The sequence below is a fragment of the Anguilla rostrata genome, chromosome 10 (genome assembly GCF_018555375.3).
Source record: "Anguilla rostrata isolate EN2019 chromosome 10, ASM1855537v3, whole genome shotgun sequence".
NCBI classification, from domain to species: domain Eukaryota; kingdom Metazoa; phylum Chordata; class Actinopteri; order Anguilliformes; family Anguillidae; genus Anguilla; species Anguilla rostrata.
Window position 1 is genome coordinate 44,482,180 of NC_057942.1, and position 18,170 is coordinate 44,500,349.

Here is an 18,170-nt window from a genome sequence, read left to right on the forward strand (position 1 = left end):
ATCTGTCTGGCACTGCGGAATCTGGAGAGAAGGGCGGGACAAAGCAGCTCTCGCTGCATTCATTCATGCTCGCTGGTTAGGTTCAGGGTTGCCAGGTTCGCGGTTTTCATGCCAAATTTACTTGTAAACTTTAGTTGCTGCTATTAAATTACTTGCCGCGGGTCGCGGTTTTTTTTGGGCTATTATTTAGCAAATGCGCGGTCGCAGAGAAGACGAGCTCTAACGGCAAAAAAACAACTCTGCTATTGTACTTTTAGGTTGAAGGATGACAGAAATGGGCAGCGTTTATTTGATAAACGCTGTGACAGAAATATTTGATTCTGAATCAAAGGACATTATCAGTGACTCCGATAACTCTGATGAGCCTACAGAAGACAATCGCTGATCCTGATACCGCAATACAGCCGTTCAGGCTTGAGCCAGAGGTGCAGTGACTTTGTTGTGTAATTTGCCATATTCTGTTAAAAAAAGATGACAATTAGTATCTCTCTTTCTCACTTTACCAATGTTAACTGTAACGAGGCCTTGGCTAATTAATATGCTTTGGAAGTTCCATCATATTGAATGGGACTGGGAGTGTTTTCTGGTTGCATGGAGTATCTAAATGTGAGAAAATGCATATCTGTAGGTCTAGGCAGGGGTCTTTTCCCCTTTTTAACACATTCTAGCAAGATATCTACAGTATGGCCTTGAGTAAACCATACGAAGATATCGTCACATAGGCCAACGGCTTCATTATTAGTTATTATTATTATTAAAACTAATAATAAATCAATAAATAATTTTTTTTTTTACATTTTACTCTTTGAACAAATGAATAACACAATAGCCTACACTGCGGTGAGGGTAAATATACATTAATATCTGCTATAGCTGTGAAATGAAATAGGCGTAGGCCTACTGTTAGTCTCCCGTTCTATTTATTTAATTACAATAAAATGTAAATATTGTTGCTTTTATTTATTCAAGTTTGGCCACAGGGCATTATGACGAGCAACTGTAGATCTTCAGGGCGCGATCGTTGCTGCACCTCTTAAGTAATGAAGCAATCAAGTTATTGTAAATGCTAATGAATCAGAATAAACTTAGTCGGTTATAAATAAGCCACTTCACCTATGAAGAAGATCTCGTGCTGGTGAAAAATGACGTCGACATAAGGAGCCACGTTGAAATCGTAGCGCTGAGTGTCGTGAACATAAATTGTTCAAGTGTACAGACAAATCAGAATACCACACTTGTTAAAGTAAGTCCGTTTACAGAAAGATACAGTCAGTGTAAACCAGTTACCATATTCGCTTTTAACTGAACCTGACGTGGGCTATGAATTAGCAGCCTAAACTGCACCGCCCACAGTCACGTAAACTGATCTGAAGTTCAGAGATCAAGACGGGTAGCTAAAATTGTAATTAAACTGGATTTTCCCTGATCGCCTAAATAATTAGCTCTAGTAACTAACTTATATGTAACCCGACTGGTTAGCTCCAAAAACCATAACTATTCGCATTTTAGCTAATAATTCTGGAGAACAGTGGTATTATCCTGTCAGCCAAATATTTGTTAGTGTTTGCCTACTGTTAGAAAATATCCCGCCATTTTCTCACGCTGCATACGTGTTTTTATACTTGGATGGATACTGTAGCTCGCTATAGATAAACTTTCGTGTATGCCTACATGTCTCAATTTATTAGGGTATTACGTATGATTATGTATTGTGTGAATATACATTCACTTGACTCGCCTACGCATTTTAAAAACGTGTAGAGGGGTCCTTGGCGGCTGAAAGTCTGCGGAAAGTACATTATACATATTATTCATGTTTGTTTTACGTAGGTCTGACGTTGACAACCACAACGGCAAGCACAATGTTCCCAGCTGTAAAATACAGGGCTATAGACTATGTCTATGAGGTAGGTGAGGACGAGAGGTTATCTAATCCGAATATATATATATGTGTGTGTGTCTGTGTGTCTGTGTGATTGTGTGTGTGTGTATTCAGGGTATATTTTTAGCATTTTACAGCTGTAATACTCCGTAACTGCAGTCCAATAGCAATTATTATTTATGAGTGGAACTGGAAAAAGTACAGGTGGTGGCATCGTAACATTGTAATTTTGCTACAATGCAATATTCGCCCCTTATCAGGAGTACAGTAAACTGTAACTTGGTTGATGCCAGCAACTCATATACTGACAAGAGAAACAGCTGATAATACTGCAACAGTCCTTTTAGTTTTGTAGAAATGGTCAAAGTAATGTAATGAATTATTATGCAAATTATTAATGGGCAATTACTCAATTATAAAGGCGCTATGGAATAATATTCTGCTATAATTTATGTGAAAAATAATTCACTATACCAGGACAGTTTTATCTCCGTTTAGTTGATTGTTTTTCATTCCATGGAGGCCTCTACAAGGCAGAAGTTGACCATGAATTGGCTGGTTCTCCCGGTCCCCTACCACCTGGACCGCTCTGACCTTTACGCGCACTCAGGGACCCTGCCTGAGGCCGTCTACAGGATGCCATGGACTCGGGGTACAGATAACGCCCTCTCGACTATGGAAACTAAAAGTTTTTCTTTTTTTTGTCTGAAGAACGAAGAACAGAAAAAAGACTGATATGTCTGCATGTTTTATGTTTTCTAAAGAGTTTTCTCTTTAGAAAGAATGCTTGTGGAAAGCTTGTCCTTGGCCGAGGGCCAGTTGGCTTTTACACACATTCTCCTTGGTCGGTTTTGGTTTTCAGTACAGTAATGCTGGTAGCAAATGGCTGTCTCTCACAATATGTGTGTCTTGCAAGTCCTGTGGAAAATTATTGTTGCCTCAGCATGTGCCAATATATTTGTAATCAAAACTGAATTGTATGACCTTATATGATGGTGTGGTTAAAAGAGGGTTGGGAGGTATGCGTTGTACTCCAGTGTGTACCTTATGCTGACGTATCCACTTGTTTTGTTGTGTCATAGGGAATGTAAAAATGGGCTAGCGCTTAAACTCCACACATTTGTTCAGTTGAAGGTGGACTGCTGACTGGAGCCATTTGAATGCATATTCCATAAACGCAGCCTCTCAATATGTACACACAATAGCAAATGACCACGCTCACACCTCGGTCAAAGACCCCTGTGGAGGGGTGCTAAATCAACAGTTTAAAAGTGAAACAAGATTTTTAAGTGACTAATGAATAAGTGTTAAAAATATTAATTGTTTCAACAGGAACTGTGATTTCCACCTGCAAGCTCGTCATCAGTGGATCCGTACTGGATGACTTAAAGAACAGTGGACAGCGAGTGGACTTAAATGAAAAGTACACTTAACCCCATTTACTTCGGCTCACTTTGGAGAAATATCAGCCCTACTCATCTCCACACTTTCCTTCCAGGCCTTTAAACAGACCATTGGTCTCAACCTGATTTTATTGATTTGCATTGATGAACAAGTGTGCCAACATTGAATAATCCATTGCCAGGAAAACACACAGCTTCTTTCTTCCCAGCATATTATGGAGATTAAACCATCATTTAGGAAAATCAGTTTAAATCACTAAGTACACACAACCAAAAAAGATATCCACTCTGTTAACTACCGCGTTTGCTTTTACCACAACCATCAATTAAAGCCTGGATTTTGCATCAGTGATAACAAGGAGCTTGATGTGATGTAACTGCCTGTTCTACTTCTGGTTTCATAACCACCGGTAGATTCAACTCTGTGGTTCATACGTAGGAGGTCCTACCGTATTTAACACTGAGAAGCAGCTCCTCAATTCCTATTGTTCCCCCAAAGCTTTTATTGGAAAGATTTCCAGTTGGAAACAGGAAGTTGCTACACTATCGATCTTGCTGTTTTTCAATTTGAGAACGTGAGTTCTGAGTAGAAATATTAAATGGTTAAAATGTGAATGTATAATTTGTAAACCAGCAAAATGTAAAAACTGTTCAATACTTTTGCAAAGAATTTTATTTATATCTATCTGAATTACAGGAATTTAAATTAGGGAAATAAACCTTCATTAGTCTGTAGTAATGCTGTGGGAAATAATGCCGTGTATCCGATGTGATAAGGCTGATCACCCTCTCTGTCAGATTCGGATGTCCCCTGGTCTGCCTGGGAGGGGTCTCTGTGGAGGTGGTGCCCAGCTCAAACCCCGCCTCCCAGTCTGCCCCGGACATGGGCGAGGCCCTCTGGCTCATGGAGGGGGGTGGGAGAGAGGCGGGATGCGCTGAAACTTTCCCCGAGGCCTCGGAGGAGCTCCTGCACCCAGGAGAACAGCCCAGCGGTAAGTTCAGCTGACTGGGCCCAGAACAGCCCAGCGGTGAGTTCAGCTGACTGGGCCCAGAACAGCCCAGAACAGCCCAGCGGTGAGTTCAGCTGACTGGGCCCAGAACAGCCCAGAACAGCCCAGCGGTGAGTTCAGCTGACTGGGCCCAGAACAGCTCAGAACAGCCCAGCGATGAGTTCAGCTGACTGGGCCCAGAACAGCCCAAAACAGCCCAGCGGTGAGTTCAGCTGACTGGGCCCAGAACAGCCCAGAACAGCCCAGCGGTGAGTTCAGCTGACTGGGCCCAGAACAGCCCAGAACAGCCCAGCGGTGAGTTCAGCTGACTGGGCCCAGAACAACCCAGAACAGCCCAGCGGTGAGTTCAGCTGACTGGGCCCAGAACAGCCCAGAACAGCCCAGCGGTGAGTTCAGCTGACTCTGTTTGGCCCACATGTACAGACCCTGCCAGCCTAGTTCACAAGCGCTATTGTGACCTGCCTCCTGTGCACACAGGGACAAACCCACAGTAATGCATGATTTACTAAGCTATAATTGAATGAATAAAATGGTCTGTGCAACGGTGGATATGCGGTGAAGGCGCTGTTTTAGAGCAGGACACCCCCAGCTGTCAGAACAGCTGCGTGTCAGTGCGCAGCAGTGACCCCTGCTGGTTGATGAATGTGTTACGCTGCGCAATAAGCGCCTGCCTCTGACTCATCTGTGCCGGTCTGACTCGGGACCTGCTGTGTTATGAAAAGCAGCTGCTGACATCATGTGCTTCTCAGCACAGAACACGGATCCTCTGGGCTCCCCCACACCGGCCCCAGAGAGCAGGCTGAGTGTTGCAGCTGGTGTGTGAGTGTTGGGCGTCCCAAACGAAAAGCGTTCCAAATGAAAAAGCGTTCCAAACTGGGGAGAAAAAGAGGAGAAAGCATAAATAAAGCGGTCCAAGAAAAGAAGTGTGTCGTGATTGACGGGTGGGAAGAGCAAGAATGCACATCCTGGCCTTCAGGTTCCATGGGGATGTGGAACCAGGAGAGGGTTGGGATTGGGAGGGGAGGTGGGGGGGGGGGGGCGGCGGCGGCGGGGGGGGACTCAGGGTGGGGCAAAGAGACTGAAGCTCCAGGGGAGGGAAGAGAATAGGAGACTTATAGGGGCTCCATAAATTAGATTACATGTGTTGCACACACAGCCGTCTCAATAGCCAGTCTCGCTGGCATGCACGCAGAGCTCAAATGTGGAAACAGAAACTCTGTTTCTGCCGGAGCAGTTTCAGGCGCTGGTGTAGTTTATGTAACGTGTGTCCAAGGGCACTGGCTCCATGCTGACACTCCTGCACCTGAAAGGCAGGCGCGTGACTGTGCCTGCCTTGGTTTCTGTCAGCACCTGTCCTCAGTCTGCTTCCACGCTTTGTTGTACGTCGCTCTGGATAAGAGCGTCTGCCAAATGCCTGTAATGTAATGTAATGCAGTTTCATACCACGGCTTCTCACACGGAGCAGCACAGTGAGGTCACACGGTCGTAGGTGTGACACCCCCCCCCTTTAGTAGCAAAGCCACGCCTCTGTGTTATCGCGTGTGCGCTGAGGTGAAGGCCTCGTAAACACGCTGACAGGGCGGAACAGGTCTGCTGGTACAGACATTACAGATGCCTTGTCTCACTGTGGTATCTGTTCTGTGACTAGCCTATTTCTTCGCCTTTTGCAAATAACTGACTGCTGAGGTTTCTGGTTAATGCGGAGTGGTGGTGTATTAAATGAACAAGTCGGGATTTGAAGGCAATGTCACCTGCTGTGTTTATACAAATCTACAGTATCTCTATATTATAATCTATATATATGGCTGGTGGTGATGAATTACACATTCAGGCTTGTTACTAATCAACAGTTCTCAGCTGCTAATACAGTTTGGAACTTATGGTGTGCCGCATAAATCTGTGTTTCCGAAAAGAAAAAGCTAACAAACTTAACCAAACTGCTGTATTTGTGTGTGGACCAGACAGGTCAGATGTTGAATCCAGGCTTAAATCTGATCGTCTGATGAGCATATTTACTCCAAGGCCCTGCTCCCCCATGTTTAATCTAAATGTATTTACTTTGGCTCGCTGTAAAGCGTTCTTCTGATTGATTCAAATCTTCTAGACTCTTTCAGGAGACTCAAATGTTACAGCCATCAGAGAAATGTTGGAATGAATGGCTGCTGCACCTCTGACCCTTCCTGCAGACTCAGGTCTGTACCTGAAGGAGGAAATGCTCTTCATCGATCACCTGCTGCGCTTTGGAGAGCAGTTGCCGCGGTTACGCGTCATATTGGGCAGGCTGAAGACGGTGACCGTGCCGGACCCCCTGCTGTGTCCCGCGGGAAACGGCCTCTCAGAGGACCTCCTTTTCAGGTACCCACCGGGGGGTTGCCATGGTTACCATATTTTTGTTTGGGAGGGGCCTCTTGGGTGGGTATTGCAGTCTTTGGCTCCTCCTCCAGGAGTATGGAAGTACTGAACTTTGTATGAGCAGACATGCCCTAATGACTATGTGTGAGTGTGTGTGTGTGTGTGCACGTGTGGGACTGGCATATAATGTGCTTTGTGTCGCTCAGGCATACTGTGTGCTCTTACGCCCTTAAACATGGCCGCCTGCCCTGCGCAGGCACTGTCTGCCCTTTGAGGAGCCCTGTGCCACAGAAGCAGAGCATCATGGTCTAGGCCTCCAGGAGGAGTTCTGCCGAGTGCCTGTGCTTCAGGAAGAGGTAACTCACATGGGCAGTTAATCCCCAGCGCTGCAGAAGCAGAAGCACTGGCGTCAGACAGAAAGCTGCACAAAAACACATTTACTTACAGTGAATCTGTGGTGTCATCTCCCAAATAAAAACAAAATGTTATATTTGGACGGTTAATAATTTCATTGACATTGACAGTGACTTTTATTCTAGATGTTACTCCTGGCAACGCATATGAATCAGAAAAGCACACTGGGTCATTGTTTTTACCGTAATGACCTGCAGTGTTATTTGAGCTCACACAGCGTTGTGTGACTCTGAGTTTAACCAGGTTTGTTTTTATTCAGGCTCTAATGCTCCCGCTGGAGCTGGAATCCCGCCATTCCAGCAGACTCCGCGGGGGCTCTCTCCTCCAGGAGCTGCAGCAGCGTTTTAACACCGTCCCGGAGCAGCCAGGGGGCGACCCTGCCTGTTTGGAGTTACTCAGGAAAGGTGGGGTACGCTGGGCAGACCAGTGTCGCCCCCTGCAAGTTCCATTATGCATTCTGTCCCCAGAGATAACCTGGAGAGCTCTTCAGATGGGTGCTAGACTGAGGCAGATTTAGTATTCTGAATGTAAGATATTTTGAATGTTAAAGTTTTATCCCCAGTTTTGCATCTCTCACAGAGTATGCTGTCCTTTTCAGTAAACATGCTCCTGTTCTAGATGCTGGATTTATTGTGACAGAGGAAGCTATTGGCAGGTCACTGTACTAATCTGTAGATGTCTGTGACTGTACGTTTCCCTCTCAGACGTGCCGTCCAGTCCGTGGGACTCTGTGGAAATGTCTGATTTCAGAATGCCAGAGGATCCTGTGGAGGAGGGTCCCAGAGCAGGACCGTTATTCTCCCTGGACCGCACACACCCAGGTACGGCCGCACTGCGGACTGTGAACTGCCTCCCACCCTGCTCCCTCTGCACTGCTGCTGTAATGTCCTGCCAGGACTCAAAGGTCAAAGGTCCTGTGACTCCGATTGGGCAGCGAAACAGACGATTTTTGGAGGGTAGCTTAAATTGATAAGAATGTAGGATAGGCATATATAAGCATTATGCTTCTGCCTGTGCCTTTTCAGTCACTACCTAATATATAGATTGTTGACTTGTTTATACTGTCTAGACTGTTTATATTTATTGTATTGTATGTGATGACTGAATAAAAACTACTACTACTACAACTAGTACTTTTTCTGTAATTCTCAGAGGAAGTTTTCTGTCTTGTTGTGTTGAGTACAGAAGTGAAAGCCACAGCAGCTGTGTGTACTCTGAGTGAGTCTGTTGTTTATAGATCCCCCCCCCACCCCCCAGGTCATTACAGGTTGTACCCACAGCTAGAGACAGACCTTACCCTCACCCCGCCCCGCCCACGGCCACGGCCCCCCCCTCAGACCCAGCTCTCCAGCGCCGCCCTGCCTGTGGAACTGATGTCCCCGGTCTACAAGCAGTGAGTCACCACGCCATGCCCCTCCCAGCCCCGCCCAGCCACACCCCACCCCTGTCACGCCGCACCCCCACCATGCCCCAACATGCCACACCCCATCCAGAGACAGCAGCGCGAGCACTTTGCTGTTGTTGCCATGGTGCTCGTAACTGTGAGGTTGTGGGTTCAAATCCCAGGTGTGGCACAGCCGTTAAAAGCGTACGCTCCGCTGTGGTGGATAAGTGATTGGCTGGAGTGTGAGGTGTGTTCACTGTGTGCTGCAGGCGTTTGGTGTCGGACTCTGCCAGAGAGAGCATGGAGGAGGCCGTGTGGAAAGCAGAAAAGCACCTCCCTGTGGTCCTGAGCCTCCTACTGGCAGGTAAGGGTATTGCACCCAGGGACTCCCCCTCACAGGCTTTTAAAGCCCTAACTAGCTGCTGACTGGAAGCAAACCACAGAAATCTGCATCTGTGTCTGTGAGCTCTGTCTGTATGGATACCTGTCACACACATTCCCCCGGATGCTGCATAGATTATTGCCTGAAGCTCTTTCTAAAGCTGCATATTGCAGGTCTGAATACCCCCCACTCTGCCCCCCCCCCCTTACAGAGCCTCAGATGCCTGAGCCCCCCCTGCAGCACCAGCGCATCTCAGAAGCTTTTAAACTGATGGCGTTTGGGGCATACAGCAGTGTCCCCGTCGCCGGGGATCGGGGGGGCACCGGGTGCTCCGGCCCCCATGCAGCCTTTCCCCGAATCAGCCCCGCCCACAAGCGCTTGGGAACACCGGGAATTTGGGCCGGAGAGGGTCGGGAATTTGTGGAAAAGATGGATGACGCCGGTCCCACAGAACCAGCGGCAGCATCTACAGAAGAGTTCCCGCCATTTTCCTTCTGCCAGATCGACAGTAAGGAAAAGAGTACAGGCACCACTGAGCCACCTCGTATACTATACTACTATACTCTATTGCTACTACACTGTATACTATGTATACTATACTATAACATACTGTACTACTATACTCTTTTACTACTATACTGTATATTATATATACTATACCATAATGCACTACACTATACAGAATTTTATTACACTGTACTATTCTATACTAAACTAGTTTATATACTACACTGCACTATACTATAAAGTACTATACTGTATAAAACCACACTACTATAATATACTGTACTATACTATAGTGTACTTACATCATAAGCTGATACTTGTAATCTGCATGAAACACATTCCAGTGATTAATATCCTGTCTGATTTCTTTCTACAGATATTCTAAGAAAATGCAGTGAAGACACTGGTGAGCTTTATTTTTAGGCCGATATGTTTTAAGCATTTTATCAGATTTCATGTACAGCATTACGACATGCTGGTTATTCCCTCTGTACGCATGGCATTCCACCACAGACGTCACAGCACTAAATGTGGGCGGGGTTTCACATAGCCATAGACGCAAATAAAACGAGCAAAGAAAAGTCGGCATGTGGTTCTATAACAGCACTGCCACCTGCTGGCTGGTCAGCAGACATGCGCTTTGTCATATATACACTCGGACAGATGAGTGTACAGTCACATTAGATAAAACTGCTCTCAGCATCCTGTCCATTACAGATATACATAAAAGGGCACTTATACGCATAATTTATCATGTAGTATAATTTCGAGGAAGTATTTTAATGTGTTTCCAGCATGTTTGAGTTTTTAGGGTGTATTTCTAATGTACTGTCCGTGCCAGCAATAGGGCTAACCAAGCAGGGCTGTATCTGGATTTCATCCCAGCTTCTTAATGACTTAATTAGCCCAATCATTTAGTAATTGATATTTTAGCTACATTTCTGGATAAGTTCCTGAATGACAGCCGAAATCTGTTCCTGTGTCCCAACACGAAGCACATTATTGTTCTCTAATCTGCAGTTAAACCAGCATCAGCGCGTTCAGCTAATTGGCTAATTTGGCCAGTGTAGTGTCAATCAAAACCTGCATACACACCGACCCCGGCCACCCCTGCCTTAAATGAATGGAGTCTCTGTAGGTGTACATGTCTGCATATTGGTGGGAGAGTGTGTGTGTGTGCATATGCACGTGTAGGTGTTTGTGTGTGTCTCTCTCTGAGTGTGTGCATGTGTATGTGTGTGTGTGTTAAACAGCCTGCTCATGAAACAGACTGTGTCATTGCTCTCTCAGGTTGCCCCGGTTACCCAGTCACACCCACCCCAGTCACAGACAGTCCCACCCCCATTGCTGTGACTGACGCGCTGGGGTCCTCCTGTCAGGAGATGCAGAAAGCTGACCAGCGGATTGCCACAGAGGAAACTGCCACCAATCAGGGGGATCAGGGGGCGGAGCCTGTCCCGGTGGGCGGGATCGTGAGGGGAGGGAATGTCTTCTCGGTACAGGAAGGGAGGGGCGTCCACATGCCCATCCCTGCCAGGCGTTCTGTTAAAGCCCCCCCCAGCGGCTGCCCCGTCTCTGGGCCAGGGGAAGACCTGGACCCTCTCGCCTCTTTCATGATGCTCAGGTCCCAGCAGAAGGCTGGGGTTGCCCCTCCACCCCAGAACTCCTCCTGTACAGATCCCTCAAAACCAGGTACTAAAGATTACAGGGAATCTGCTGCCATCTACTGGCAGATGGCTGCTTTTACATCTTTGTAAGTAAAACTGGCAGAGCAGGTTAAATCTGTATGAGGCCTCTGTGTTTACCAGAGCCCAGTATGGTGACAGAACCCAAAGAGGAACTGAACCCCAGCTGTGTGACCTCAGCAGGGATGCGAAGTGATGTCAGAGCTCAGGAAACCAGCAGAGCTGAAGCCAGAGAGGACAGCCAAGTTATCTGTGTACAAGCCTCAGGTACAGCATCTCACACAGATACACACACAGAGCGCATGCAGAGAGCCAGTGGATGATGTGACTGTATATGTGTGTGTGTGTGTGTGTATGTGTGTGTGTGTGACTCTGTGTGTATGTGTGTGACTCTGTGTGTATGTGTGTGTGACTCTGTGTGTGTGACTCTGTGTGTGTGTGTGTGTGTGTGTGTGTGTGTGTGTGTGTGTGACTCTGTGTGTATGTGTGTGTGTGTGACTCTGTGTGTATGTGTGTGTGTGTGACTCTGTGTGTATGTGTGTGACTCTGTGTGTGTGTGTGTGTGTCCGCACACAGAGAGCCAGCGCCGGGCCTACAGGCTTCTTCACGCCACGGTGAGCCCCTCCCTCTCCAGTGCCCATGAGCTGGGACTGTGTGGCGCGCTGCGGTGGCTTGCGCCCTAGTCGGACCACGCCCGTTCCTGTCAACGAGGAGAAGGGCTGAGCGCTGGGTAGTGAGGTTAGCTCGGCCCAAATAAGGCCTTTAGTGCTTTTGGGTCTGCTCCTCACCCCCGGCCCCTGTGCATGGTGCTACTCTCTGTGCTGCTAAACTCAAAGGTGGGCAGGTTTTAGTGTGGGCTGGTGTGTGTATGCAGGTTTTTTCCACCAGTTACTCTGGCTAAATGAGCCAATTGGCTATATACAACTACACTGGTTCACTGGCAGATTAGATCACAGAAAAGCATTTCATATAGCACACAAGAACAGTCTTTGGCTGTCATTCATACGCTTATCAGGAATGTAGCTAAAATGTCAGATAACATAAATGTTAGGGCTAACGTATCTAATCAACAGTAAAAGTATTTACAGAACCTTCAGATTTCAGTTTTCAGTGAGTCAGAGGCTTGTTTTGGCCGGATGTTCCACAGATATTTCCACACACACAGATCCACCCTGGCAGGATGGTACTCTGGCTCTGCTCTGAAACAGCTCGTCTGTAAACTGCCCGAGTTTTCCTGCTCACTTCTTTTTATTTTTTGGAAGTCGTCCAGGGTCTGGTGTTTTGGCTGGGATTCGGGAGCTGAATGGGGTGTTTTGGCTGGGATTCGGGAGCTGAATGGGGTGTTTTGCAGGGGAGCCCAGTGAGGAGAAGGTCCGTCTCTACAGGCAGGTGGCGCTCATTCACCTGCTGGTGACAGTGAGGGAGCTGCTGCTCCAGTGTGACCTCAGTACTGCCATTGGTCAGTATCTACACCTCTCCTCTCCTCTTCTCTCCTCCCTTCTCCCCTCCTCTCCTCTCCTCCCCTCTCCACATCTCTCCTCTCTCCTCCTCTCCTCTCCTCTCCTCTCTCTGAGTCAGTAAGGCCAGTGACAGCCTGTGTCTTAGCCCGCTGTTACTCCTCCTGTTAGACTACCTGGCCAGAGCCAGAGAGGCGGGCCCTGAGGCCTGTTTGGGCAGGCTGTGGGTGGACCTGCGTGTGGTACAGTACCTCAGTCAGAGGAGCCAGGAGCCCCTCCCCAAAATCACAGCGCTCCAGGAGCATCTGAAGGCCTGGATGCAGGAGAACAGGACTCAGAGGCCCTGCCCGAAAGTAGGTCCTCTCAACCGTCTACCTCATCAGCCAATCACGTGTGAACTTGATATGTACCAGTGGATTTTCATTGTCACTGAAGATTTAGAATTTTGAATTTGTGACAATATAGTAATTTTAGCATTTTGTTTCTTTCACTACGTTTAAACATTCTTTCCTTGTTTGCTTAGTTTGTAAATGTAATGAAAGTATGTAATTCTTATACCACATGACTTATTGGAGAATGAAATATTTAGGATTAATATTGGCATATCCAATATGTGGAAGTGAATATTGGCTACACCACTGATATTGCTGTAATGTCAGCATTGGTATGTCCTCTGTCCCCACAGGCACTTGTGATAACTACACTCGACTGTGACCGTGTAAGAGCTCTGCTGGTTCAAAGCCTCAGCCAGATCGCAGGTGGGTAAATACATCTGCAGTGCCAATTCACTCTGACCTGCCAATTTGCCCACAGGCCCCCCCACAGGAAACATGATAACCTGCCCGCTTGTCTTCATCACTGGTCTTCCTCTGTCTTAGGAGCCCGCTCTTTGGCTGTGTGTCCTGCAGAGGGCAGCAGTAAGCTGGACACCCAGAGGCTGAGGGAGAGGTGTGTGCTCCTGTCGGTCTCCTTCCTCTTCAGCTCTTCAGCTCGCTCTCGCTGCACACGACCAGCCTCCCGCACTTCAGTCCTGTGGCACACAGGACGAAAGCGTGGAGCTCAGCGCTCACCTGGCTGTGGGAATGCTTTGCATCTGTGTTTGATTGCCTGGATTTGATAAGGCGGCAGGGCTTGGAAATACAGCTCAAGGTTTACTGAGCCAGTCGTGTCAAACAGCTGTCCCAGAATGCAACACGCACGCTTCAGATTAACACTCTCCCATCAGTGTGCAGCGGTGTCGCTGCCTGGTCGTCTGCGGACAGCACATTGGACCGGACTTCCCCTGGCACTGCTTCTCTCTGGCTGTGGAGTTTGAGTGGGTCGGCGCCCCCTTCTGGGCCCCCGTGTGCAGAGAGAGGAGCGTCAGTCACGTGATCCTCAGGACCACAGTGCCCTGCTGCGGTCAGTCTCACACAGAAAGGGAAGTCTGTCTGTAACCTTGGAGCCCTTTAAGGACGTTTCTGACCTGAAAGCTGCTTTGTATGCATCTTATTCTAGGCTTTGTGTTTTTTAAAGTGCACTCAGGGTGTATAATTAGCAGTAGGCTAAAAAGTAACACTACCCAATATTATCAGGTGACATTTGATGGAATTTATGTTATATGCTTTTGGTTTTGGTTCAGGTTCACATAAATTGGAGTTTGTGCATAAACATGTGCATGTGAGTTTGTGTATATGTGTGTGCATGCATGCTTGCATGTGTTCATGCTTCTGCGTGTGTTTATGTGTGTTTGTATGTGCATGGTTGCATGTGTGTATGCTACAGAGGCAGACCCTGCAGACCCCTCTCTGGATCAGGACCCCCCCTCCTCCCTGCCCTTCATCCTGCCCTTCACCCTGCTTGTGACCGACAGCCTGCTGCACTCTCCCCTGCTGCTGCAGACGCTGGAGTCCACGTGAGCTCCCACCCCTCTGAGAAGAGAGAGCATGCTGGGATATGTCCCTGTCCCTGTCCTGTTTAAAAAGGAAAAACCCACCCTTCTGAGAACAGAGAGCAGGCTGGGATATGTCCTCATCCTGTCTAAAATGAAAAAGCTAAACGGCCTGAACCCCACACTTCATTTCCACTGTTTTTTCTTGCACTTCTGCAAATTACACAGTCACTTAGCTTTTGTGTAAAAAGAAAATAATAATGCCACGTGTGCATGGTAGTGTGGATTGGGAAGGTATTAAATGGGTTTATAGGAACATTAAATGCGGTGTTCTCTGCAGATATAACATGACTGTGCTGGAGAGGGATTTTCCGCACTCTCTGAAGATGCTCGGCGGGACGTCCCGTTACTGTGTGATCACAGTGGACGAGAGCACAGCGGTGCTAATCCAGGTAGCACCCCCCTCCACCCCCTGAATCAGGCTTATTCAGGTAGCCCCCCCCTTTCCCCTCCACCCCCTGAAACACAGCCTCTCTAGGGTACAAACTCACACATATTTCTGATCAGCGATGCCCAAATGTTTGCATGCTGCTGTAATCTGCAGGTTTCCATGGATAAGGGTGAGAATGTGGAGCACGGGTGTGCTGCTGGTGTGTTACCTGAGAGTGTGTAACGTGTGTAATGCAGGTGTGCTGCTGGTGTGTTACCTGAGTGTGTAATGCAGGTGTGCTGCTGGTGTGTATTCAGGAGCTGGAGGAGCTGGAGACAGAGCAGGCCTCAGAGAGCTTTGTGCTGAGAATGACAGCCCTGTCCCTGCAGTACAGCTGCTGCTGGGTCCTGTTCTACTGCCCCGGGGGGCAGGGCTCGGGGTGAGTGCCACTGTTCTACTGCCCCGGGGGGAGGGGTCAGCCTTACTATAAAAGGTGTTAATGCGGTTCTTCCTTTAGGTATAGCTTCAGCAGCGAGGTCTTCAGCAACCTTGTGCTGATCTCCTCGTCCTTTGTTCTGTTTGGATTGAAGTCCGAGGACCTTGACGTCAAGGTGCGATTTCTGAAACGTTGCACATTTCATATTTAACACTATCCCTTCACCAGCCTCTACCCAGCCAATCAGTCGAGAGGAGGTCACGCCTGCCAGCAGAAGAGCTGAATGAATGTATACTGGGGTTATTATTATCTCATAAATCATATGAACTTTTATTTTCCAGAAGAAGTTATGTCTTTTTCTTGGTTGATAAAAGACACTGTACTCCCCAAAGTTGCACTGATTTTACCTGTGCTGTAGAGTGAAAGGAGATGAGATGTCTTAGGTTATCAATAAGCGTTGTTGTTCATTTGTAAGTGTCCATGCGTACGCACATGTTAAGTGCTCTGTCGCCCAGTGAATGCGGTTGTGCATCTTGTCCGTCCCGTCCTGAGTCTTGCGGGAGTTCACAGGTGCTGATAGTGGCCGAGGCCTCACACCTGGCCAGGTGCATCCAGCGGATTTCTCACCAAACTCTGCTGTCCTCTGGGAGAGACCCCCTCGCCTGGCTGGACAGGGACTGGCTGTCTGTGCTGCCCTCAGAGGTACCTTTGCTCATTTATAGACCCGAGCGGCTCAGGTTAAGCTTCTGCTCCTGATACATTATTACATTATTATGGGGCTCACTGATGACTGTGCCCCCCCCCCCCGGCTCTCTGACAGGAGGAGCAGCGCCTGACGCTCTTCCCCTCCGTCTCCCCCCTGGTGGCGCAGCTGATGCTGAGGAGGGCCCCCGGCCTGCAGTGGCTTCTGGGGGCCACACTGTCTGAGCTGCAGGAGCTGCTGCCGGAGGTCCCTCATAAGGTCCTAAAGGTGAGTTCAGCAACGAGCCTCACACTCCCTCACACAGTCCAAATACGAGCTGCACTGTATGCTCACATTAATAAGAGCTCTTCTTTAATGGGATCAGCCGTGTGAAAGTCTTCCCACCCATGAGGATTATCCTGGGTGTCTGTGGGCCTGGCTGTGGAAACGGGGGCCGGTCTGTGGAACCCCCATTCCAGCGGTTTCCAGGGGGGAGCAGTTTATACCAGGCCGGGGAACACCAGGGGGGGAGCAGTTTACACCAGGCCTGGGGAACACCAGGGGGGGAGCAGTTTACAACAGGCCTGGGGTTTGCTACACCCGCCGGTATCGGCCTTGTGAGGGTCATCAGCGCTGACATCTTCTCTCCCTGTGTTCAGCTCTTCAGTGACATCACTGCCCTGTACCAGCTGAACGTGTCCCACTCCCCTCCCGAATCCCCCGCCACGGCCGCCCAAAACGCTCCCAGCAGCCCCTGGGGCGTCGGCGTTAGGGACCCACGCGACGACCCGGAACTGTTTGGGGCTGACCTCATCGGCCCCTTCGCCGGCCCAGAGGACCTGGCGGCGTGTGGCTTGGACGAGGATGTCTTGGACTTGACGGGAGAAGCGGCGGATTTCTCCGGAAGCGCGCTTCTGAGAGACGGCGTGTGTCGGCAGTGGGGGGGAGGGGGGCGCTTCATGGCGCTCCCACAGGCGCCCGCCTGGTCCGTCAGAGATGCCCAAAGCCCCCCTACGGGAAACACCCTCCAGGGCAGGCCCGCTCCCAGAAACGCCAGCGCCCCCTGGCAGTCAGGGGGTGCAAGTGGCCAGACGCCAACTTTCTCTGGGGGGTTCACTGCCCAGCAGACTCACTACACCCCTGCCACCTACCTAGCCCCGCCCACTTCTGCAGGGAGCCAATGGAATGGCAAGGCCAGCCCCTGTGGCCGTGCTAGCAGACCCAACGTAGGGGCTCCATGTGGGTACAGAGGAGAGCCCAGCGCTCAGTCAGGAGCGGAGGGGTGTGTTTGGGGCAGGACAGGCGCTCAGTCAGGAGCGGAGGGGTGTGTGTGGGGCAGGACAGGCGCTCAGTCAGGAGCGGAGGGGCGTGTTTGGGGCAGGACGGGACAGAAGAGAGGTGCATATGGTCATGAACAGGACGAATGGAGAGCAGGTACAGTAGCACAGCTGCCTAGGTCTGGTTGGTGATATCTCTGGCCTGAACAGGCATGGCAGTTGTACATGCACTTTCTTAAACTGTCAAACTGGCAAAAATACCTCATTCCATCCACATTAACATTTACAGCAGAATGAATGTGAAAATCCGATTTGCCGATGCAAAGATTTAAATACCATTATTAAAAAATCTGAGGGCGCTCTTTTGATATTTTGGTTCTAATAACGGGTGGCATTATTCATGTTTGGGTTCGTTTTAAACAGATTTTCCGCAGCTGAAGAAGGGAAAGCTGACCTATGAAAAGGTTCCAGGCCGAAGAGATGGACAGACCAGACTGACGTTTTTCTAGCCTTGATTTTCCTTTCGCTACTCAGTTAAGGTCTTTATTCTAAGTGTTAGATTTTTAACAGAATATTTTATTCAGAAATATTGAAGGCATTACTGTTATACTGCTGCAGATGCAGCAATCTGTTATATTTATGTTATATTATTTCAACCATTGCAAGCTGCACTGTGAAGGAAAAATGACTTAATGTAGCCTAGGATGTGTAGACTATGAGATTATTTTCAAAAATCTACTATGTTCATTTTGGTTTGCTTTCCCCAAAACTCCTTAATTTCCTTGTGCAGCACTCTGTATATTTTACATATCTCCTTACCTTTGTATCAGTATTAACAGAAGTATAAATTTCAAGTTGTCAGTATTAAGTTTCTATTATCAAAAATAAAGTTGTAAAAAAACTTTAACAGAAGATTGTTTCTTCGTATTACTGGCCTCTGATCTTCCGTAAGTGTCCGTAAGAATGTCATGTGTGTCCATTTTGTGACATTTATCAAAA

General features: G+C 48.3%; 2 protein-coding genes across 2 annotated transcripts; both read left to right on the top strand.

Annotated features, from left to right (window-relative positions):
• Nucleotides 1-157: 157 nt before the first annotated feature.
• Nucleotides 158-11,702, top strand: LOC135264514 (uncharacterized). The gene is made up of 16 exons (XM_064353233.1): nt 158-425; nt 1,831-1,907; nt 2,405-2,534; nt 3,215-3,305; nt 4,084-4,277; nt 6,482-6,650; nt 6,904-7,003; nt 7,321-7,465; nt 7,766-7,882; nt 8,319-8,454; nt 8,715-8,809; nt 9,039-9,335; nt 9,711-9,740; nt 10,625-11,026; nt 11,143-11,286; nt 11,596-11,702. The coding sequence occupies exons 2-16, from the start codon at nt 1,863-1,865 to the stop codon at nt 11,700-11,702; spliced, it is 2,202 nt and encodes a 733-aa protein (XP_064209303.1). The 5' UTR covers nt 158-425; nt 1,831-1,862.
• A 70-nt stretch (nt 11,703-11,772) lies between these two features.
• On the top strand, nt 11,773-18,027 carry LOC135233636 (protein shortage in chiasmata 1 ortholog). Its single transcript, XM_064297393.1, has 13 exons — nt 11,773-12,478; nt 12,648-12,829; nt 13,162-13,234; nt 13,355-13,424; nt 13,702-13,877; nt 14,241-14,370; nt 14,687-14,798; nt 15,094-15,215; nt 15,294-15,387; nt 15,783-15,914; nt 16,033-16,182; nt 16,554-17,328; nt 17,595-18,027. Exons 1-13 carry the CDS (start codon nt 12,355-12,357, stop codon nt 17,678-17,680), a joined length of 2,226 nt encoding a protein of 741 aa, XP_064153463.1. The 5' UTR covers nt 11,773-12,354; the 3' UTR covers nt 17,681-18,027.
• The last annotated feature ends 143 nt before the right edge of the window (nt 18,028-18,170 follow it).

Coding starts and splice junctions, on each gene's coding strand:
- LOC135264514 (XM_064353233.1), top strand. CDS start 1,863: ATGTTCCCAGCTGTAAAATACAGGGCTATAGACTATGTCTATGAG. Junction 1,908..2,404: donor CTATAGACTATGTCTATGAG/GTAGGTGAGGAC, acceptor CATTCCATGGAG/GCCTCTACAAGGCAGAAGTT. Junction 8,810..9,038: donor CCTGAGCCTCCTACTGGCAG/GTAAGGGTATTG, acceptor CCCCCCTTACAG/AGCCTCAGATGCCTGAGCCC.
- LOC135233636 (XM_064297393.1), top strand. CDS start 12,355: ATGGGGTGTTTTGCAGGGGAGCCCAGTGAGGAGAAGGTCCGTCTCTAC. Junction 13,235..13,354: donor AAGCCTCAGCCAGATCGCAG/GTGGGTAAATAC, acceptor CCTCTGTCTTAG/GAGCCCGCTCTTTGGCTGTG. Junction 13,878..14,240: donor GACCACAGTGCCCTGCTGCG/GTCAGTCTCACA, acceptor TGTATGCTACAG/AGGCAGACCCTGCAGACCCC.